At 35.3% G+C, this 23,249-nt stretch overlaps 2 protein-coding genes across 2 annotated transcripts; one reads left to right on the top strand and one right to left on the bottom strand.

The window, feature by feature from the left end:
• Positions 1–479: 479 nt before the first annotated feature.
• Positions 480–18,083, bottom strand: LOC146139274 (uncharacterized). Its single transcript, XM_083391782.1, is given in 18 exon segments — positions 480–628; positions 803–1,022; positions 2,378–2,575; positions 3,059–3,204; positions 3,827–3,955; positions 4,811–4,982; positions 5,575–5,699; positions 7,784–7,932; positions 9,683–9,857; positions 10,356–10,436; positions 10,964–11,051; positions 11,387–12,054; positions 12,381–12,504; positions 13,857–13,971; positions 16,589–16,674; positions 16,986–17,066; positions 17,271–17,507; positions 17,630–18,083. Coding segments are annotated over 16 exon segments (2,658 nt in total). The 5' UTR covers positions 17,019–17,066; positions 17,271–17,507; positions 17,630–18,083.
• Positions 18,084–18,926: 843 nt separating this feature from the next.
• LOC146139273 (BRISC and BRCA1-A complex member 1-like) lies at positions 18,927–22,517 on the top strand. Its single transcript, XM_083392132.1, has 5 exons — positions 18,927–19,252; positions 20,214–20,399; positions 21,126–21,380; positions 21,608–21,694; positions 22,241–22,517. Exons 1-5 carry the CDS (start codon positions 18,947–18,949, stop codon positions 22,418–22,420), a joined length of 1,014 nt encoding a protein of 337 aa, XP_083248258.1. The 5' UTR covers positions 18,927–18,946; the 3' UTR covers positions 22,421–22,517.
• The last annotated feature ends 732 nt before the right edge of the window (positions 22,518–23,249 follow it).

Here is a 23,249-nt window from a genome sequence, read left to right as displayed (position 1 = left end):
ATTATAATAATCTATTTATATGTTGCCTTGTCGGGCAAATTCTATTTGTAAGTGCACTTTACTTAATATTTTCAATTACGTGACTTGACGTAAGTCTGTTGGACAAATCGCTGGACTTTAACTTAAAATACTGAGACAGACTATACTTGACTTAGACTTAAGCAATTTTATTAGTTTAACGTTTTATTTTAATGACAAGGACTTTACTATGACGTAACTCGTTGTTTATTTAAACATACTTTACAACTGAAGCTATTCTACAAATTACCTGATTGGGATTTAAGTTACGGTATTTCAAAATAAAGGGCAACTAATCGTTTATTCAGAATTAGATAGTTTTCCCACAATATATCTGAGTGTAGGGCTGTAGGCAATCAAACCGGATCTTCACTTGAATACCTTTTTTTTATCAAAATCTTATGTGGGATGGCATTTTAAAAATAATTAATACTAAAGTAAAATATTTCATAAACCATAGTTTAAAATGAGATACTTTCATAAACCGTGTCACAACTAAAAGAGCCCGATAATATTGTAAAAGTGTCGATCCACAATACCACGTGATAGTATCCGTACTCGTCTAACATTAGGGTCATGTTTAACACCAAATCGTCATTTTCATACCAAACTGACAAATGCAAATTAATCATTTTATTTGTTAGAAATTTCTTGACTTTACTTGGAAGCACTACAAAAAACGTATTTAAAACAGTAGTCATAAAGTTCTTTGTGATCAAAATAAACCGAAATGAGCAGCAACGCAAATTTCCACCAGTCAAGACAACCAAAAACCGGTTCTTACCGGTTTGCGCCAGTTCGGCGACTGCGGTGAGAATTCCATCTTGCTGGACGACCGAGGTTGGCCGCTGGAGGCGCGCTGATGTCACTGAGCGCTTTTGGAAGGAAAAGAAGAAAGCTGAGGCTGGGAACTGGGTGAGGAGGTCCATCTTGACAAGCTGGGGACACTCGTTCGGCTCCAGTGCGTATGCTACGTCACTGACGATCACGTGGAGGCAATATTCCTGCAGACGGAAGTGGGATGGGTAAAGTTTTGAAAATTTACAGTACAAAGGGAAACGAACGAAGAATGTTTTACGGATTTTTAGTTAAAGTTTTTTTTTACTAAACAGTTTCTGTTCAGGATGAAACTAGAATCGAATTCTTGTCACTTTTGTACGCTTTTTTGGGTAAATTACTCTACAAAGGTCAAGGCTTATATACTTCGCACAATGATAAATTTAATAGTATAAAATCTGTTAACTTAAAAAAGAAAAGAGTTATACTTTCGCAGAATCACACATGACACTTTTAATGTTTACATAATTCCTAAATGCAAAGAGTAAACGATATAAAATAGGTATTTAATAAAATCGATAAAGGCATAAAGCATGTGAGAGAAGGTATTTGGCCATCATGTGCAAAATTCATTAACATAAAATCTATTAGTCAAATTCAGTTTGAATAGAGACATTAAGAGTGCCGTTTTAGTTTAAAATAAGAGCGTCAGTCATAAAGAAAAAAAGTGTAAAAGTTTTATCGTTTACTTGATTTTCGCCACGGCAAAATGTAAATATTATTCACTTGTAAAATGCTCCAGTGAAGCAAATTTGCTTACGTAGACACCGAAGTAATTTAAAGTTCAAAAGTTTAAGCTGAAAAGGCGATTCAAAAATAAAAGTGCAAAGTCGCGCGTTTAAAAGAATTCCAAAGGTTATTGATTTTGAAGGCGCAGGTTCATAAACCAGGAAGTCATGCTAGGAACCAAAGTTTCGTTAAATAAGCTATATTCGTATTTCAAGCCAGACACTAAGTTTAAGTCATTGGTGGTTATTTATTTAATGCTTTATTTCGATTAAGTTCTGAGATAGCAGAAGTAAAGCGATGCTCTGAATGCACAACGCGTTTCTGGGCAAAGTAAAAAAAAAAGAAATGAAAAGCAGCGCGGATACAAGAAGACTTGTAAGGATCTTCTAAGTAAAGTTTAATCCATTTATGTTGGAAAATGTATCCAAAACTTAAAAAATCGAATCGAACCAAACAAAAAACATTCTCAGTTATCAAACAAATACGGACACAAAATGGCAGCCAAATCACGCTACCTCGGGGTCCTGAGTAACCTTGGGTGTCACTCTGTCAAAAATAAAACTCGGAAGTACGCTTTTAAGGAATTCCAAACGTTATTGCTTTTCGGGGAATAAGTTCATAAAGCAGGAAGTTGCGCGACAGCCTCTCCACAAGCACATTCCTTTTTAGCAAGGGAAATAACAGGGTTCAAACACCAGAAAACCGAAATGTAAACTCGTATTTTTTTTCACAATTCAATCAAAAACTTTCCTTAAACAAATACGGACACAAAATGGCGTCCGAAAGCATATACCTCCGGGTCGTGTATGTTGAACTTGCGAGTGATCATTTGACCGAGCGACCTGGCTGTCATGGCCGGTGGAACGTGCAGGGTTTTCTGTAGTATGAAGTCCTCCATTGCGTCTTTTCCAGGGGTCTCGGGTTCGGTTCCCCCCTCGACGGCGGCAGGGGGCTTGCGACGAACCGACGAAATTCCTACTTTCAGGAATCCCTGAAATCCGAGCACAAGACATCCTAGTTGAGTTTAAGATACAACATTTAATTTATTTTTGTTCATTTTTGCGAAAACTGAAAAAACAATTAGCACAGCGAAAGGGCCTCAAGGTCATCGAGACGAGCTATGCCAAGAGTATAAACGTGAATTATGGGACGGTTTTTGAATGAAAACATACACTTTAGGCCCAAAATGTAGTAAAATAACCTAAAAAAACTTTTTTTTGCTGTCGAGAATTGAAGTAAGCATAAATACTAAAAGCGGCAACCTGCTCAAAGTATGCACGATGAATCAATATTTTAAAATGGCATATTCGTCATAAAAACGGCAACACCAGTTTATAAAATCTAAATTCCATGGGAAAGTTTGAACTTAACCATACATTTCAACTAAAGACAAATCTGCTTGCAAAAGCAATTGCGCTGTCTAGGGTTAAGAAATTCGACTAGGGCGGGAAAAGCTGAGTCAGCACTACAGTACATAATTGCTGAGTCATACCTGCAGGTCGGAGATATTTGGAAGGGCGGCCTCTCTTCGTTTGATGCTGAATACGACTTGTACTGCGCTTATCAGTGTTGTGAGGTAGTATCCGCCTTCACCGAGCAATAGACCAGGCTCCAGTAAGCCTAAAGTAAAAACAAAAAAGTATTATCGGTGAGTAACTAGGTACAAGACTCTATGACCAAAAGACAACTATTTTATTATTAAGATTTTTTTCTCGGTACTTGACAAAAAAAACTTTGTGAGGTTGGAGCGTATCTTATAAGTAGGCCTACAACCAAAAACATATCAAAACAAACAAAATTAATTATAATTAAAAAAACGCAAAAGAGTTTTGAAAGGTCTTGAGGGCCAAAAATAGCAACACCATTCAGCTATCTGATGGTTCATTTCGCTTTTTAATTACCCATATGTAATGCAAATTATCAGATTGTTTGTTTTTAATTATTCGCATGCGCTGTACGAATTTTTGAAACCGATACGGCCGAAAACTGTAAATTGTAAAGGCGGAATAGCATATGGTGAATCTTTTCCGACATGTATTTGTGAATGTATAAAAAAAAAGGTAGATTGCTAGATATCCACTGTATTTAGTTACGTAAATTTGCGGAATACAGGCTGGAGAGTTTGAGCCGGACTCGGGACTCGACGAAATCGCACATTTGGCCTGATCCGGCACACGGGTTTATTTTCTTGGCCGGAGTCCGACCCGGGTTATTTTTAGGACTTCGCAGCCCTGTTACCTACCGTCAATGTACTGCGCCTCTATGTCGGCCGCCACGAAGTTGCAGTGAACGATTGAGTGCACAAGAAGTGGAAGGAAATCGTCGGCGCCGATCTTGCGAGCACTTCGGTCCTCCATGTTCAGGTCTTGCGCTGTCGGGGAGGAGAACACTTGGTCGGAAAAGGAACAAAATAGCGCTTGCTGCGCTAAACCACAATTACTCTACCTACACTCGTTCGTATATAAACGAAATAAAGAAGGACAATTTCTTCTAAATCGAGATATTCTCATATATATTGTCATCGGAAAACTGCACTTGGTCGGAAAGGCAACAAAAGAGCGCTTGCTGCGCTAAACCATAATTCCGTATAAAAACGCTCGTATACAAACGGAATAATAAAAAAGGAGAGTTAAGTTGTGGATAAAAGTAGCTCAAGCTACATAGAGCAATAAATTACCGACTTATATTTTTGTTTGTTTGATTGAAATAACCAAGAAAACTCATGTACTGTGTTCAGAGCTGTAGATTTATTTTGTCTTTTTCAAATTAGAATAGAATTAGAATTAACACATTTGGGTTTTCTCCAATTAGATCAGAAATAAAATCACCTAATTCTCCAAAACACAATTTAAAACTACAATTTAAACTTGAATTACATTTAATCATTCACAAACAATTTCTTCTAAATCGAAATTTAATCCCACAAGAATTTGAATAGTAAGTATGTATGTGCTAATTTTTATACGTTTTAGCAACATCCTATACTTTTTCTACTGTGAAATCACCTACAGTCGTTCGGGCCAAAACTATTACTTTAAATTATTTGTTTCGTGCTAAAAATGACGTTGGACACAGTAGCATTTTCGGTCAAACCCAAATTAGATCAGCAAGTTATTCGCAAATAAGATTAGAATTAGAATTAGCCGCATTTTTTCTAAATCATTGAAAAATAAAACTAGAATTTATTATCTAGTTGTCCCAGTTTAGTTGTGTTCTTACGCCTTACTGTTTTCATAGATCTTGGTCACGGCTAGCAAAAGTTCCTTCAGTTTAAAATAAGGCGAGTAGGTTTTTTGCAGCTGAGTGAAGTGACTCTTTATGTCTTCCAAGTGTTCTTCGCTCGGTGGGAGAAGGGTAGGCCGGATTCCCAGGTCCTGGTTGCTTTTGGTTTTCGCAAGCTAAAAAGAATACACAAATCCTGCGTGAACAGACCGTATACCAATCACTTCAAAGCTTAATCTATCAAACAACCTCTATGTTATTAGTACACTATCCGTTTCTTTATCCTATGTTAACGGGCGGACCAGGATTGTCATTTCGAAGTGATTTAAGTCCAAGTCAAGTCATTTGTAAAATAACTAAAGTCCCAGTCAAGTCTTTTAAAGAAAAAAACACCAGACCAATTCATCAATTGCTTAAGTCAAGACATTATTAGAGCAAGTCAACTCCAAGTTAAGTCTGTGTCTTAAAAATAAAACGTTGGCATATTAAAATTGGCAAGCTCGTCCGATTTTAACGTTGCTCATAAATCGAACTAAAAGAGAACAAAAAGGCAACATCAAGCAAATCACTGGTTTAAAAGATTTTGCAAAGTCAAGTCATGTCATCCAAAAGACTTCACCCAAGCCAAGTGATTTAAAAACAGTGATTTCAGTGTACGTAATTCATGTCATTAGGTTATTACAACACTGTCATGTACCCTCATGAGTTATGAAGCCCGAAACGTAAGCCATTTTAAAGAATCTCGCAAAAAAAACTTAAAACGCTCACCGAAATGGCTTCTTGGAGAAGCTTAAGTTGTCCCGACTTTGTGTAATCGAGTACAAGGCATCGATAGATGACGTTGTGCAAAGGGTAAAGCACCAGCTTGTCTAGTGCGTCATCCACTGCGCCTTCTACACAAAATAAAACGCAAAACACCTTTACCTTAGTTGAGGCAAAGAGGCTAACCATTTGCGTCATACCATCCCAATGTACGCATGGTTTTGTAACTCTACGATTTGCTGTCCTAGTTTGGTTAAAACGATTAATAAGCGCTTGCGTCAATAAGGTCTTTCATAACTCTAACCCATATTGAAAATAAATGAAGAATTATAACTTAAACGTTTTCACAAAATGATATCTACTTCTGTATAGGCTTTTACGTTCGTTTTACGTCAAACTACAACCGTCGGCCATTATGTCTTCCTTAGTTTTATAATAACGAAGGGGATATTTGGCAAAGTTTCCTGTCTTTTGTTGTCTTTCCGCAACTATAATATTAGACCAATTGCTTTTATATTGGCGAGTATTTCGTTTTTGTGAGATGAGATTAGACACTTTTGCATAACAGAAGCTAGCTAAACTAAAACAACAACAATGACACCCAAAATATGTTTTTTAGAAGAAAAGGAAGGCGTATGGTTGCTATATCAAAGCGCCAAAGTGTAAGGCTACTATGAGGTCAGTTAAAATTTACAGTTCTGCTCAAGAAAACGTCATAATAGACGCGTCAAAGAGGTGTATGATTTATACTTTAACCCATTTCCCGCTTTCGGCAGTTTAAACAGGAGACCGGATAAAGGCGCGTAAGAGACAAATTACAAAAGGTTTAAAATTGAGATACAACCGTCGGCCATTATGTCTTCCTTAGTTTTATAATAACGAAGGGGATATTTGGCAAAATTTCATTGGACGATTTTGCATAACAGAAGCGATCTAAACTTAAACAAGAACACCAACACACATACGTGTTTTTATCGAAAAAGAAAGGCATATGGTTGCTACAGTATAGCGTCAAAATGTAAGGCTAATATAAGGTCAGTTAAAATTTACAGTTCAGCGCAAGGAACTGTCATTTTGTGCGCATCATAAAGGTCTATGGCTTATACTTGTCCCGCCTTCTATATTTTAAACAGGAGTGCCGGATAACGGCGCGTAAAAGAGACAAATTACAAAAGGTTTAAAATTGGGACACGCTCGTAAGATGTGAGATGAATCAGAGGGGACAATGATGCCTCGGGTTGTGACGTCACGATGCATGGACTTCCCTATATGGAATCTTGGCAAGAAAGGCGAATATCGGACTCTATATTGAGAAGCATTAAACGCGACGTTTTAGAAATAACCGAACGGTAATTGAATATTGAAGAACGAAACGATGCGCTACTCTTGGCATTGCACGACGGGCTTTTCGAGAAAAGAAACAGAAACTGGATGGGTGTGCAAATAGAAACTGTAAACCATGCTCTTCGCGACATTGTTGCTGTGAAATTAACGACACTCATAGTTTGCATTGAAATATATTACGACCAATGTGAAACTTGAATTGACCTAGATTAGAAATATAAGGTGAGGCATACACTCGCAAAATAGCTAAATAGTCACCACAAACGTAGTTAGCTACTATAGAAACACAAACAAAGGTGAATTTTGGATTGTCGGAAATTTGCAAACTAGATTTTTCTTAAGGTGAAGCTGTACAACTCGTACTTAAATACTATATAACACACAAAAAAATATTAATGCGTGAAATTTACAAACTATAAATATTCCCTACACATTTCGACTATTACAATGCCGCTCGCTGTTCTAAACTGTTGCTTTTATATTTTCGTGCTTGTTTACACAAACGCATTGGCACATCGGAAAACGTGGGAAAAACCCAAACGAACTTGGAGCATAATACCTGAAGGTTGTAGCTAGATAGTATAGATAAGTGTGACAGTCCCCAATTTTGAAATGAATAACGGTTTACTAAAAACGTTCACAAAGTGATATATTTATGTATGAGCTTGATATTCATTCTGCGTCTAACTACAACCTCCAGCCATTGTCTTAAGATTCATTCGAAACGTCCACAAAATTCCGCCAACTTCTATAGGGTCGTTCATATAAAGACGCTGTAACAATACTATGGTGAAAATAAATAAAGAGATATTTGAAACGTTCAAAACGCTACCTACTCCTATATGAGCTTTGACATTCATTTCACACTTACCAACGTCGACGGTTGAACTGTAGTGGATGATTTTCTGTATCTTCTTCACGACACCAATGTGCGGGTTCGAGATCAGATAGCGCTTAATGTCGGTCAAAAAACTCCTGATGTCGTGCAGAAGAACCATAGGACGAGACTCCTTGTTCTTTCTGTGTTGAAAAAAGAAAAAAGAGTGTTATGGGATTTTTTATTCATGTTGCGTCTTACTACGAAATTCAGGAATTGCCATAAGATTTATGCCAAACTTTCACAAAATTCCCACTATTGTATGGTCTTTCATATTAAGAGGTAGTGAGAATACTATGTTGAAAATGAATAAAGAGTGATTTGAAACCTTCAAAATGCTACCTATTTCTGTATGGGCTTTGATATTCTCACTAGGTCTAACATCAACCTCCAACCATTATGCTTTGAAGTCTTTGATATTTATTCTACTTCCAACTACAACCACCAGGCATTGTCGAAAAAACAGTGGCCCGACTGGATCCCATAACGTGTGACCGCCAAATATTCGCGCAAAAACTGTGTTTACCGAAACCCTACGCCTTGTGCAATATATAAAACATGTTTTACTTAATCAGGTGAAACTGTATTGCAATTTAATTGTTAGGTAATTGTAATTCTATTTATATTATCATCTAGCGAAACCCGACTGTTTTTTTTTTTCAGGACAGGTCAACAAAAACAAAATTTTGTTAAAACTTTTAACATATGAATGCAACATGAATCGGAAGGACAATGCGATTTATTGTTCTGCTATATTGTCAGCTCGTTGGAGAATCTTTATCTTTTTCAGTTCTTCAAAAAGGTCACCTAACCGTATCGCAAAGCAGTTATTCATTTTTGCAGTAAACTGGACATTTAGGATTTGGTGCCCATATTCAACGTTAAGGCAATATTTCAAAGAAACGTATCTTTTCTATTACAAACTGAAAACTTCCGCTTTTCACGAAGTGTTGTTTGAATTGTGTTGGTGGTTATAAATAAATGGCCACACGAAGTGTCAGAAATATGTAACAAAACGAAAGCAGCTTTATAGTATTACATATAGCTGTATGGCTAAAACCACTCGGCAGTTCTAGCTGCTTGAAAGGAAATCACACAACGTCCGTTGTAGACTCAATGCAACTGCATGCTAATTCGACAGGAAATGAACTATACAAAGCAAATGAGAGGCGGTCTCTCGACTGCAGAATATAGGAAAATGAAGAAGGATACAAGCCAACGCTATTCCCATGCAGAAAGATACAATAGAGTTATCAGACAGTTTACCTAAGGAGAAAATGGCTTTCATGGACTATGTCCATTTAGGCTATCTGTGTGCGTAACTTTCAAAGAAACGCAACAACTGTTTTCAGTAAAACATTAGCCAAATCTAGATTCAACAATACTAATTGGTATGTTTTGCTACGCTTACTTCCATGCTAATAAACACAATAGAGTTATTTTGAAAAACGGTTTACCTAAAGTTAAAGTGGCTTTCATGGACTATGTCCATTAATAGGCTATTTATTTGCATATATTTCTAAGAGACGCAACTCTTTCAATAGAACATTGGCCATAAATAGATTACACCATACAAACTGGTAGTTATTGCTAGCGATCTTTACCAACTGTCGGCGAGTATTTCTGTAATAAACCATCTATATACCAACGGGAAATGGTTTAGTTTTATAAATAACTATATCCCAAGGTTCAGCCTAATATTTTAAATTCTGATATTTTTGCAGTATTTATTAAAGTATTCATTAAAAGTCATAAGCAGCGCTAGGAATGTCCACTACTTGGCCTTTTTTTCCGATACCGATCCGATATTATCGAACAAATTCAGACAATTTTTATTGCAACAAACTACTTCTTGAATAGATAAACCAGAAAAGGAATCAACCTTTCACATACAAGGTTTGTTGGACGAACTGCCCGACGGCGTATCCCAGTGCATTGTTGGCATTGGCTCCCATCTTGCCCAGGTAGGCGCGAACTTTTGAACTCTGCGTCCTTCGTAGTCTCGGAGCAGGCGGCAGGAACGATGATAGGACGTAGAAGGCGCTGTCACGCTTCGATGAGTTACCGACTGACAAGACAACAGCAGGTTTAAAAACTGAACTGTCGAGCGTGTGGATTTCGTTTTAGGGTAGTTGACTCTTTAACTGGGGTTCATAATTTTTGGGTAGCTTGTGTGTAGTAAGCAGTTTGTGGTTTGTGAGTACTTACAGTGATTTAAATATGAACATGAACATATTTTTTTGACGGGACGCTTTACTTTATTTTAAGGATGACAAAAGTCTAAGAAAGTTAAAAAAACGTATTGAGTGTGACACCTAAACTCAATATTTATGGGAGAAAAGTCTGGCGGTCTAATCCGATACTAAGTCTCATTTACTGTGACTAAATAACCTAATGGAATACATGTGCTGGTTCTATTTGGCATAGTACACCAAAAAAAGAAGCTCTTCCGGCCCTTATTTAGATTCTCCAACGTTGGCCACCTACGCAGTCCCATTTAAATAATAAGATTTATGCTATCATGTATATTTACTTAAATAATCAGATACCGAAAAAGTACAGATACCTATTGCTGGTGAGTTTCCACCATGGTGACCATTTTCGATAACCTTCGCTTCTGATGCATTCAAATGAGAAGGTGAAGCATCTAAAGTAAAGAAAAATAGAGAAGGTTTAATTGCAATAAATTGCATCGATTGTGCATTTTAAGTTAAGTATGCTTGAAAAACTAGCAATAACTACACTTTCATTAGGAGGTCTATTTTATCTCTGAAGTTTTTATAAACCTACACATCCTACCCTACAACGTTCTTAAAATTACTTTTTTTAAACATAGTTAAAATTAAAATCACACTTTCATAAAAAATTAGTTAATTATACGTGTAAGTAGTACTTTGAAGATATGTTTATTAAATACCCAATTTATTTTATTTTTATCTTAAATACATGTACTAAACTTTACACGTCTCAGTATTGAATTCAATGTGTTTTGGCTTCAAACAAGAAACAAAAACCATAAAGTTTTAAAATAATTTAAAGACAGTCTAGTCTGGTTTGCCTCCTAAAAAACAAATCTTACATTTAATTTTAAAACAAATGGACAAATCATCCACTTAATTATAAAAAAAAACGGACAAAATCGTTTTTTTGTTGCATAATTAAACATCACCTCACCTGGCTTTTTTGGTGGTTCCTGTTCTTCCATTCCAAAGCTAGTAGTTTGTTGTGAAGGAGTACAAGACCTTGGAGAGGCGGTTTCGTTCTGGAAGCATGACAACTTAGTTTTATATTATTACGAAAAAAACACCACTGTTTTTTTGTTTTGTTTTTTTCTCTCTAAATTTTATCGGCATACCTACTAAAGAAGTTAACAAATTTTTAAAACAAATATTTAGTCTTTGGTTTCTAGTATCTCTTGAGAGCAGTGTTGTTTTAATAGTTAAAAAAATATGAAAGCTAAGTTCAATAGCATTTTTAAAGTTTTTTTATTATAGGTTGAGTTGTAGGGCAAAGGGTGAAAATGTCGCCATTATCGACTTTTTATTAAGTATTTGCGGTAAATTTGTAGGCGAAAATACGGGGTTTAAAATGTCTCACCATAATTGTATTCGCCAACAGGACGGCCTCCACTTCTTTGTTAGGACTGTTCAATTCGAGGGCGTCGTCAGTCAGGCCACGATTTTTCTGTCTTCTTGTAAACTCTCTAATAAGCGCCGGTGCTTTACGGGAACCCGACCACTTCAGGGTCTTATTCCGTTTCAAAAGTGGCAAGTCGACGTTCTGGTTTACATCCAATGTTTCTGGGACTTTCTGGCTCAGCTCTTCGCTGTCGCTAGCATTGACCTCACTAATGACGTCAGCCATTGTTGTGACGGCCGATTCGCTGCTAACGCTCCCGTCGTCCGACTGATTCGACGAAAACGAACTGTTTCCTTCTTCATGGCGATTTTTAGTCTCCATTGTTTCTTCCACATTCATTTCCGTCTCCGGATGATCTTGCTTTGCCGGTAACGCAGGGGACGGGGCCTGAACTTTGGGGTCGGGGGTCGGTTCCTTTGCATTTTTTGAGTTGTCCAGTTCGGCCACCATGCTTTGTCGGACAGGTTTCTGCGGAGTGGACTTTTCCACTTTCAGAGTCGGTTTGGCGATGCTGGGCTCATCGCGAACAAAAGTGGTGTCCTCGAAGATGCTTTCGTCCACCACAGATTCCGAGTAGCTCGACTCGTACTTGTCGATCTTGTCTTTTGACTGCCGCCTTCCGATTCCTGGTAGAAACAATTGTTTTTAAAAAAATAAATTTTCAAACGAGCAGTAAAGTTTCAGGGCAATGTCTTATACCGGCTTAGAAACATGCAATTTTGCTGTATTAAAGAAATCACTACTCGTGTTTTTATCATGTTTATGTTTATATACTCTAATGAAAAAATAGTGTAAATAATTTCAACCTACAATTTAAAAATAAAATAAAAAATTAAACAAAGGCTCAAGTCCTAGAAAACAAAAAAAAAAACTAGTAAACATATATAGGCTTGTTAAAGTACACCATTTAAAAATAAATAAATTTAAAAGCAAACTTTAAAAAAAAATCTACCAGCCAGCTTTGAAAAAAGTCCCTTTTTCTTGTCATGGGTCTTGCTGTCTGATCTGTCCCTCGTCTGGTTCTTGTTATTTTGGTTGGTGAGTTGTGAAAGCGGTATGAGGGAAGGCCGTCGCATCTGCCTCATAACAATAAAGAAGCAAGCTCAACAAAGATAAAGTACAAGATGTATAATAAATATCAAAACTCATACTAATATAAGTAGCATCAAGTAAACTTTTAGAATAAATGTTAACCTAATGGGTCGAGGTTGTAGTTAGACATAGAATGAATATCAAAGCCCATACAGAAGAGGATTGCATATTTTGCATATTTTTAACACTTTGAATAATTCTTTATTTGGATTCAACATGGTAAAGAATTATTTGAAACTTTAACAAAATGCGTTCTACTTTTGAATGGACTTTCATATTCATTCTATGTCTTACTAGACTGTCCTGCCATTATGCTCAAAACATTGCAAAAAATTATAAAGTATGACACAAAAATTTTGCCCCAATGAATAAAATCCGTTTCATCTTGTTTATGTACCAACTAAAAATATATATAAAAATTTATATTTATATTTTCTTCTAAGATGAAGATTTTAAGATCTTTAAACATATGTATTTGTAACAAACAAAAAAACAAACAAGTATGTTAGATAATGCTTTGAAGAGGCGTAAGTTTATTATGAATTTGTATCCTACAAATCATTTTTATACAAAAATTAAAAAATAAGAAAACACAAAAGTGTATAACAGATATATTTTCGTATACAAAGGCTATGTTTAAATGGTACAACCAATGAACTTAGTGACTAAAGCCAATTAAATATTTATCTAAACATATATAACTTCAACAATACAGAATGTACCCAGGTGTGCAACCATTGACAAGTTTCACTATACAATATACACCATTTGGGCAGATATGTTTAACAACCTATTCTTTCACTTTGCAACACGAGTTTAAAAAAACACACAAATTGCTTAAAAGCATTTTTTAAGATGAATATTCAAACAAGTTTGTTGGATAATATTTTTAATGGTGTTTGTTAATTACGAATATACATCTTGCAATCATTTTTATATGAAAAATAGTTGCATAAAAACCCCAACAAATATCTACTTTTGTGTACAGTATGTACTTCAGTGTGCATCCATTATTAAGTTTCACTATCAGTAACACCATTAGGGCAAATGTGTTTACAGACCTATTCTTTACACTTTACAAGACAGAACTTTTCTTAAAAACAATTTTTAATCTGAATGTTAAAACTTCAAAAATACATTAGGTTATTAAGTGTGAAGCCATTAACAAGTTTTATAGAACAGGCATGAAGGTGAGTAAGTTTACCCGGCACACTAGTTACTTATTACAGGTTGACAGCGCCGCTGGTAGTTTTGTCTTGCACTCAATAAAAGCATAGATCGCTTTATTTCCTGTTATGCGCTGCAAGGCGTGAAAATCAGGTCGCCACTAACTTACCACCACCACACTGGAGTCTTTATTGTTGTTGACGAGGTTGTAGACCGGGTTGTAAAAGTAGATCGGCTTGGCCAAACGCTTACCGACGTCTTCCATGTTTTCAGCGTTTCCTTGACTGTGTAAATACGAGCTTAGCGATTGTTTTTAAATAGTTACTTTAATAGATCTGTAAAAAAATTCCATTTGACTACACAGCTGGTCAATTGTTTTACAGTTATCTAATACACCTATATAAAATCCAATTGGACTTAATGTGAATTAATCATTTTTTGAGTTGGATTTTATTAGACCGGTAAAGGAAATTATCTTTGGACATAATAACTATTCAGTGGTCTATGGAAGATATTTTTTTTTTTACAGTTACTTTAATAGACCTGTTAGTAAAACTTCCATATAACTATTATGTATTATTTTTTCATAATCATTTTAATAGACCTATAAAAAACATCTTTGGACTTCCTCGCTACTCAGTTGTTTACAGTTATTTTAATTGACTTTTCAGCTTATTACATGTTTGATAGGTATTACAATACATCTGTAACTTTTTTTTTTTACCAAATACGCATTTTTTTTACCGTTATTCCAAAACAGCTATACAAAATCTCACAAGACACCACAGTTAATCATTTTTTCAAGTGTTATTTTAATACACCTGTAAAGGAAATTTCTATTGGAATTAACAGCTACTAAAACCGCGAACTGGCCAATATCAAATGTAAATTTAAGACTTTGTTCAAACTAAATAGTCCCTTAGCCCAGTGGTCCTCAACCTTTTTTATCTTATGGACTGGTAAAATTTTAAAACAAATTTTGCGGATCGGTGGACATTCAAAAATCAAAATTAACCCAAAATGCAAATATGACAAAAGTATGCAACTTAAAAGCAAAGAATGGAAACTTAAATTCAATGAGCAATTTGCTGCTGTCTCTTTGATATCATATGTGTTATACGTGGTTCTATTAAAGTTTTTCACATACAACTGGTCCTAAAATTTAAGACTTAAACGATCTGTAGCCTACTTTTAAACAGTTGGGCACAACACTTGCATTGTGTCGTATGATAAAGTCTAAAGTAGACCATTAACTCTATGTTACGTCACAATGTTGCAAATTACGAAGCTGGCGAAGTTCTAAATTTGATGGATAAGCCTTCAGCATCTTGCATTTTGTAGTTGAGATTTAAGATTATAAAATATTTGGTGGACCGGCAGAAAAGTTGACGCGGACCGGTGGTTAAGAACCACTGCCTTAGCCCCATAATTTAATTTGAACGCTTACTTTATTTGAATAAAATGACAGTAAATCATAAAGTGGGACAAATTATGCCTCTGCACTAGCTTTCGTATGTTTTAATCAGCAAAAAAGCCTAACATGGAATTAAATGCCGCCTGATGGTTATTATGTCCATTTTTGGAACTAAAAAAGTTTTGCTTTCAAATTATTACTGCATGCCTAAACTAACAGTATGCTTTTCTAAAAAACTTCCTTAAAAATAGTATCAGCTAGAATGCCATCAGCAAATAAATAATACCTGACACGCCTTTACACTAAATGCAACACAGTGAAACTGTCCTCTTTTTTCCAAGCATTGTGTATTGTTATTTAAAAGCATATTCAAAGTGACTCATATCTGACTTCCTTAAGAATCAGATTTTTGCCCACACACACACACACACACACACACACGGCATGCATATCATTTATATATGGATCCGTCTGTACACTGTCATATTTTGCTAAAACTGATATTATGCCTTAATGCTGTAATATATGGCAAATTAATCCAACGTTTTTCTACTTTTTCATATTCAAGATTTTTCTTGTTGTTAGTAAGGCATTCTGATTTACATTGTGCGGCATATTTTTCTGCAGGAGTACATTTATATGCTGTATCTCGTTTTATGAGGGGTGTGTGTTTAACTGTAGATTTATCAGGAAAAAAATACACACCTCTAAAACAACTAAGAAACAACAATAAAAATATGTGCAATGGTGTAACTTTATGAAACTAAAAAACTTTGGCGGCAGGTTTCTGATTGTCGATCACTGTTCCGCTGACGCATATATAAACAATAAAACTCAAAGTTTAGAAACAATCTGTACTGCTTTCATACTTTTTTGACTTTTTTGATAATTTTATTGTAACTTTGCTACATGTATTTTGCTTTAGGAACTGTGGCCAACAGTATAGGAGAAATATATATTGATTTTAAAAATGTCTGATCCTGGTTTTACTCAGGTTTTAGCTTTGAGTTTTATTGTTAAGTAAGAAAACATTTGTTCAAACAATGATTATTGTTGGAGGAAATAATTACCGAGCATAAAGCTAAAAATAATTTGCCTCCAACAATTTACACAAAACATGCTTGAATGGCATTTATAATTTAACTTTGGCTGTAAGGTTGCAAACCATTAATTAAAACTATAGTACTGCTAATGGCGTAATACAAACATCTACATAGAAAATATGGTTGTCAAAAACTAAAAACTACATAATGCAAATAAATCTAGAAAATAATCATAATCAAAACAATATAAGTTTTGCTCTAATAAAACCTAAATCAACCAACACTCTCTATTGCTTTATCACATTTTTCAACAGACTAAAATGTATCATGCCTCCTAGCAAACCAACTGTGAGTTAAACAAAGGGCCTTGTGAACTTCAAAACTGAAAGTGCTTTTACATAATGAAAGTTAAACTGACAGGCGCAAGTTTGACCCCAATCTTACCTTCCATCGATGTAATCTGGTGTGTCCCATGTCGAGGCAAGGTCATCCAAGGTTGATCCAACATCACTTCCGAAGGCATCAAGCATCTACAATGAAAAGGAAATTGATAATATAAATACTTGTATATAGATATTATTGTATTTAAACTTTCCAGAATTAAAACGTGAACTTTTGACAATATAGGACGGAAGTTATAGTTAAACATAGAATCGATTGTTAAAACTCACACAGAAGTAGGTAGCATCTTATGAACATTGTGAACCATTTCAAAGTTAAAAATAAGTTTAAAGTTATTTATAATGTTTACAAAATAGTGCTTTTGCATTCGCTCTATGTTTAAGTATAATTAATTATAACAACTTTACAGACAAACAAGATAAAATGATTGACGACTTACGTCAAATGCAGCTGTCTCATTGTGCTTATCCATTGCTATGTAGTAAGTATAAGAAAGTCATGCAGCCTATGTTCACCCATTCTGAAAAAATAGTATCTTTATGAAAGCTTAAATAAACAAAAACATTGCCACAATATCGTATTAAATATTAAACAAACAAACAATCCTTGATGAGCAACACTTGATAACATAACAAACAATGTTCAACAATGTATTCTAAAACACAAACATATTTAAAGCACAGCATCAGATTTAACACTGTCTATATAAACTCCTGCAACTTACTGTATATCAATAAGGGGCTGCAGATTGCTCTCTTCATCAACAGCGAAAAAGGGTCTGTAGACAGGAAACGTGACATGAGCCAATCGCCTGGCTTGGTTCCTCTTATCGTATCCGTTGTCGCGTGCCTCTAAATACCGACCTATTCAATTTATTATTGCTACGAGCGAGTTCTTAGGGCGGCTTAAGATAGGGCTTGCACTTGTAGTGTGAACACGCACTTTGGTGAACTTGGAAACTCTAAAACAACTTTTAGAGTTTTTTTTTTTACATTATTACTATAGGTTTTTTAGAGTAATATGTTTATTGATTGCATTGCGCTTTAGACAAGATGTGATTATAAGTTTAATTATGTGACTTACCATTTCTAATGTTTACCAAATCAAAGTAAATCAAATTGAAGGTTTTTCGGGGGATCTTTTCCAGAATAACTAAAGAAAGTTTTCTTCAGCCGAACTGTTGTCATGTTCTGCAAAGGAAAGAAAATTTCCAGTGTATAATTCTACACAAATCTTTACAAACAAAAACACACCAAGATACCACTAGAACTATTTACACAAACAAAACAAGAAAGGGTCAACAATTTCCTGTGGCGAAAAAACAGGAAACAACACTAAGACTAAAACATAGCAATTTACTTTATATATGTAAGGGTTTGATTTTAAAGCACCAATCATTTGTATTGAATTGTACTCAAGGCCGTTAATATGACACATATCATACGAACAATTGTTGAATATTGGTTTATAATTGCGAAAGATAAAAGATACATGACGACGAGTCCAGTGATTACAGATGACGACGAGTCCAGTGATTACAGACATCGAATGTATACAAAAAGCAAAGATAGTTTTGATAGGCAAATGTTTTGCATACATTAGCATATAGACACTTACCCATGCTTTTAAGTGCAAACTGTGGCACGCAGCTGGTTTGTTTTTTCTTGTCCGTCGGGCAGAGAATTCGCTTGCCATTTTGACGGCCATATGTTTCCGGACAACCCGGAAATAATTGACCCATGCCTTTCACTATACGGGAATTACCCTGTTTAAATAACCATTGGGTCACGTGATTTTATTTTCTCCTTACTTAATTTAATTCAGGAAATCGACAAAACGGGAAAGCTGCAGTAAAATCGAAAAACTATTGTAAAAATGAAAAAAATATACAATTGTTGAATGCAATTGCGTTAAAACCATGCCAAGAATCCTATGTGGCCTGTTACATTGTCAGGTCGCGAACGTTTTATAAATTTTGGAAACATAATGTCAGTAATACTGATAAATAAGTAAATAATGAGTGTAGTTTGAATACTGTATTAATTGCACAAATTTGTTGTTGTTATTATCTTTGCGTTTCGATTTTGTGTTCAACGCTAAAATGCATAATTTCTTTTGTAATTTAAAATTGAATCAAGTCATTGCATTTATTATTAAAATACTTGTTAAGGCTTTCAATTTTACTAACTTTAACTAAAATATCTTTCGTTTAATTTCTAGGCATCTTTACTTACACTATGCTCAATGCTAATTGTTGCTTTAGTTGGGTTATGATAATGATAAAGCCCTTATACTTTCATTTTAATACTTAACTAAAAAAAATTACATTTTTTTGTGTTATATCTGGTCTTTACACTGTTTGCTTTTCAGATATTTTTAATATTGTTTTATTCAACACAAATGGCCAGTAACAATGAAGCCACCAATTCTGAAACACCAGTCGAAGAAAGTGTTATAAAGTCGAGGCGTTCACCTAAAGAACACGATGACATTCCGGTGCAAAGCAGCCCCGAAGCTCCGTCTGGCCTGTTTGTAGATTTACCACAAGATTTGAAAGACGACCATTCAGATCAAGACAGCAATGCTGCCGAAGATATCCAACCCATACCGACAATAACACCGAAACCGAAAGTAGTATTAAGAAGGACGTCTTCGACAAGTCAAGAAACACCAGTTATTCCTAAAGTCAATTGCACAGAAAAAATTGTGAGCTATACAGTCCTTGGTGTTTTGCTATGTGTACTTTAAAACACATTTTTAAGAGCTTTTCTTTGCAATAGGGCTGGTTTTCTCAACTGTTTCTACCGCTACCCATTAGGAAGCGGAAATTACACAGCTAGGTTTTGTCGACCCGATTCTCTTCTCTGATATTTTTGTAAGCTTTAATTGAACAAAATACTAATAAGATTATAGCATTATTAACTTTAATAAAGTTTTTATTAACTTTAAATTATTAACTTTAATAAAGTTTATACAGTCTTCAAAATGGCTTCTGCAATTTTCTTAAAATTAGGAGAAATCATGTTCACAACCAATATCAAAACATCTCACCATCTTTCAGATGGCTACCTAACCAAATTCAACAATGACCCAATTCTGGGAGAGAAACACTGCAATAGACCAACATTGCATAATTTTGTGCACATTTTAATTTGAGGTTTTTAATGGCTTCCTTCCTTTTTGTTTGTGCCACTCATTGCACAAAAAATCAATAGATTGTTGTGCTATAAACAATATTAGGAAATATATAGAATCAAAACTGAAATTCTCACAACAAAACAATTTGCTACCTAAAAAATCTACAATATCCTTGATCATGGCTGATGAAATTTTATTTTTGCATCGGGTCAGTACTGGTAATAGTGACAGATAAGTACTGACACTACCACTTGGCATATCTGGTATAGGCTGCAATCTGATATTAGCAGAAATCTGTGTTAATAACAGTTTAAATTTTAAAAGCAGATTTGGTTTTAATTGTTGCTCTTATGACAAGTGGAGCTAAATGTTTTTTTGGCAAGTAAAACTAACGTTTTTTTGTATGATAAATTGTCCCTTTAAATCAGATGCTTTGCATTGACTCTTTGTATTTTTAAATACACCTTTGTTCGTAACTCTTGCCCTTTTTCAGGATTCTTGACAAATTCCGTGCTTTTTTTTGATTCAGATCCTATGCATCGACCATTCTTCACCGATGCATTCCAGCAGTTTTCGGCGAACGATCCAATCGATCAAGTCCTCTTCTACTATGCAAGTGCTCAGTGGAGCGATCCGACAGTTTGTGATGACCAAAACCATGATTGACAAGCAACACGAGTTTGCTCTTCTGGTGGTGAACAATGACGCCCAGTTTGTAAGTATTATAAAATTTTATTTAGTTAAGTCCAAGTCATGTCATTTTGCAGAATAATGTAAGTCCAAGTTAAATATTCTTTCATAAATGGCAAAGTCATCCCTCATTAGTTACCCAAGTAAAGGCTCACTCAAGTCATTAGTAACGCAAGTCAATTAAAAAAAATCATCAAAATAACTATTTATTATATTCCAAGTAATATTTCACATAACAAAAACCATAAACCAAACAAATATGCTCAGCAAGGAAGGATATTTGCAATCATATTTTTTTTTCTAATTTGCCTAAACAACTTATGCCAAGTAGAGTAATTTTGCCCGAAGAAAGTCTATTGGAAGCATTTCATCACAGCACTCCTGTATAGAGGTCTTTAGCCTGGTTTAAACATATACTTTGCATTACCCAGGATTTATTTTCCACATTACTTCCCAATGATTGGAGATCAGGGCTTGATATAAAAAAATTGCCCCCTCCTAAATTTACTTAATAACTTTAAAACAAAACACAAAAGATAAAGGAAATCATCAAAATGTTTACTCCAGTTTAAGAAATTGTTGCTAAGTTTAAAATTTTATGAAACTTGATTAGTTTTGAAGTAGTACTCCTAATATTGTAGAATCAATTGGGAAATATAGCGTGGGCCGAAAAAATTAAACCAACAGACTGTAGTTTGGTGACCTCCACACTAAACCAATTATATACGCATGACAGTCGCATGTTTTATAGATATCAGATTTCGGCACCCACGGCAGCGAGGTTCTTTTCATGCTGCAAGAAATTACAAACAACAAAGCGGTTCACTCAGATGACGTTGTGCTTGACGATTGCTTTGATCTGTCTCTGCTATTCGACCAAGTCGAAAAACATGTGACGTTGCCCAAATACAAGCAGGGACCGACTACTGCCCCACCGTATGTTGTGCGGGTGATATTTGTCTATGGAAGATCCAACTGTAAGCTGGAATTCCTAGGAAACAAAGAGGTTAGTACTTTGGCACCAGGGCTGCGTAGTCTGTTAAAAATAACCCAAGTATGACTCCGGCCAAAAAATTTAACTCGAGTCAGACTTCGGATAAATGAGCAATTTTTATGAATTTAGAGCTTACTTACTCACAGCAGTTTAACCTTCTTTAAAGTGAGTAAGAACAAATATATAGCTGTTCTGCAATCGGCATGTTCCAATTAATTGAATAGCCAACTTATTTGCAGAGTTATGAGAACCTGAGGAAAAGTCCTTACTTTTTCTTTGATTCCATCTTTATCCATGATGAACCAACAGAGGACAACTGCGTTACGGTAAGCGAGGTTAACATTTTTTACACCCTGTGTTGTATATGGGATTGTACGTATCGTTTTTGTTTATATAACAACACCTTTACTCCGTGACGGACAGGGTTATACTTTTGGCCCCATTCAAATCATATATATAGAAAGCATCATTATGGAAAAGTCATTTCATACAGCTGAGATTAAGTTAAAGAGCTATTTTAAACATTTTACGCACATCAGACAGTTTTCCTTTACCACAAAAGTGTAAGAATCATAATTGTTATCTCGGGCAGTCAATTTAAGCAACCTGGACAACTTATTCGACCAAGATTTAGGTGTTAATAATAGTCTATCTAATGTTTTGTTTGGCAAACGTTTAAACATAAAAGGGCTACCAATGTTGAACTCAGTCTTAAGTAGTTTGTTTACATCAAAAAATTCAGCAATTTTAATCGCGTGAAATTAAATTTGAAATGCTGAAATACATGTCTGGAACCAGAAGTCATGCATAAAAAACGACATGTTTAATGCACTTTCGAAATACCTAATCGGCCAAAAAAATCGTTTTTTCAGGACGTGTTCACCCGGTTATGTGAACTGGATGTAAACGGGACTTCTCATATCCTCGAAGTCGGATTAGACGGCAGCATGTCGGCCCTTTATAACGCACTCGCTAAACTTCTTTCACATCCACTTCAAAGGCAAAGGCAGACCGACAATATCAGCTACGATATTATAAGCTTGGCCGAGTAAAATTGTAAACTCTCTTACGCCAGTGTTTTTCAACCTTTATTTGCGGCAGCACAAACTGAGCTGGAGGATAACAGCGAAGCTTTGGCGACCAAATTATCTTCACATCGAAGAAAACAGAATACATCAGAATTAAAAAGTCGGATATAATTGATATGCCTTCGTATTTCTTCCGCAATTTGGTAGCAATCTTGCCCAGAACCAATCTCAATAAATCTAACCATGTAAAACTAACGCAGCCAGCACGACTTACATTTTTAGATTGCGACCCACAGGTTGAAAATGCTGTCCTACGCGTTTCTCTTCAGAAAGTCATTTTCTTTAGGCTGAATTTTAACGCCGAAAAGTGCGCACAAGATTGTAGAGTGTTTTTTTGTTTCATGTGGGCTTAAAAACGTTTCTAAAGTTTGTATAGGATACGTTTTGGAAAAATCCTTTGGTGCACTTTAACCTGTGTATGTTATTTTTATCTTTTTCTATTGCAACTTAATATCTTGTTGTGTTTACAACTTTTTGTGCCGGACGTTATTTCGCCAGTTAAGTGAAGAATTCTTCCGGTCCAATTATAATTATTTTGGAAAGTCAGATTTGGGATGCCGTTAGTAAGTATGTTATTTCGATACCTATTTTTTTTTCGGCAAAAAGTCCGATCCTTTACAACGTCACATCTTTATTATGATCAAATTGACAACACTGATAAAACTATAACCGCCTTATCAGTATTGACATTTGGTAATGCGCACGTCGGACACGAAACTCTGGTAGTTTTACGTAGACTCCAGCAAACAAACCGACTCCGCAGCCCTGCAGGCTTCATCCATAATTAAACGTT

This window comes from Ascidiella aspersa, chromosome 6, assembly GCF_963924565.1.
Source record: "Ascidiella aspersa chromosome 6, kaAscAspe10.2, whole genome shotgun sequence".
Classification (NCBI taxonomy): Eukaryota; Metazoa; Chordata; class Ascidiacea; order Phlebobranchia; family Ascidiidae; genus Ascidiella; species Ascidiella aspersa.
This window is presented reverse-complemented; position numbering and strand designations above follow the sequence as displayed.

What these genes read in the sequence shown, in the direction of transcription:
- LOC146139273 (XM_083392132.1), top strand. Translation starts at nt 18,947, where the DNA reads ATGGCCAGTAACAATGAAGCCACCAATTCTGAAACACCAGTCGAAGAA. An exon ending in AATTCCTAGGAAACAAAGAG is followed by an intron (nt 21,381 to 21,607) that starts GTTAGTACTTTG and finishes ACTTATTTGCAG; the next exon opens with AGTTATGAGAACCTGAGGAA. An exon ending in CAGAGGACAACTGCGTTACG is followed by an intron (nt 21,695 to 22,240) that starts GTAAGCGAGGTT and finishes TCGTTTTTTCAG; the next exon opens with GACGTGTTCACCCGGTTATG.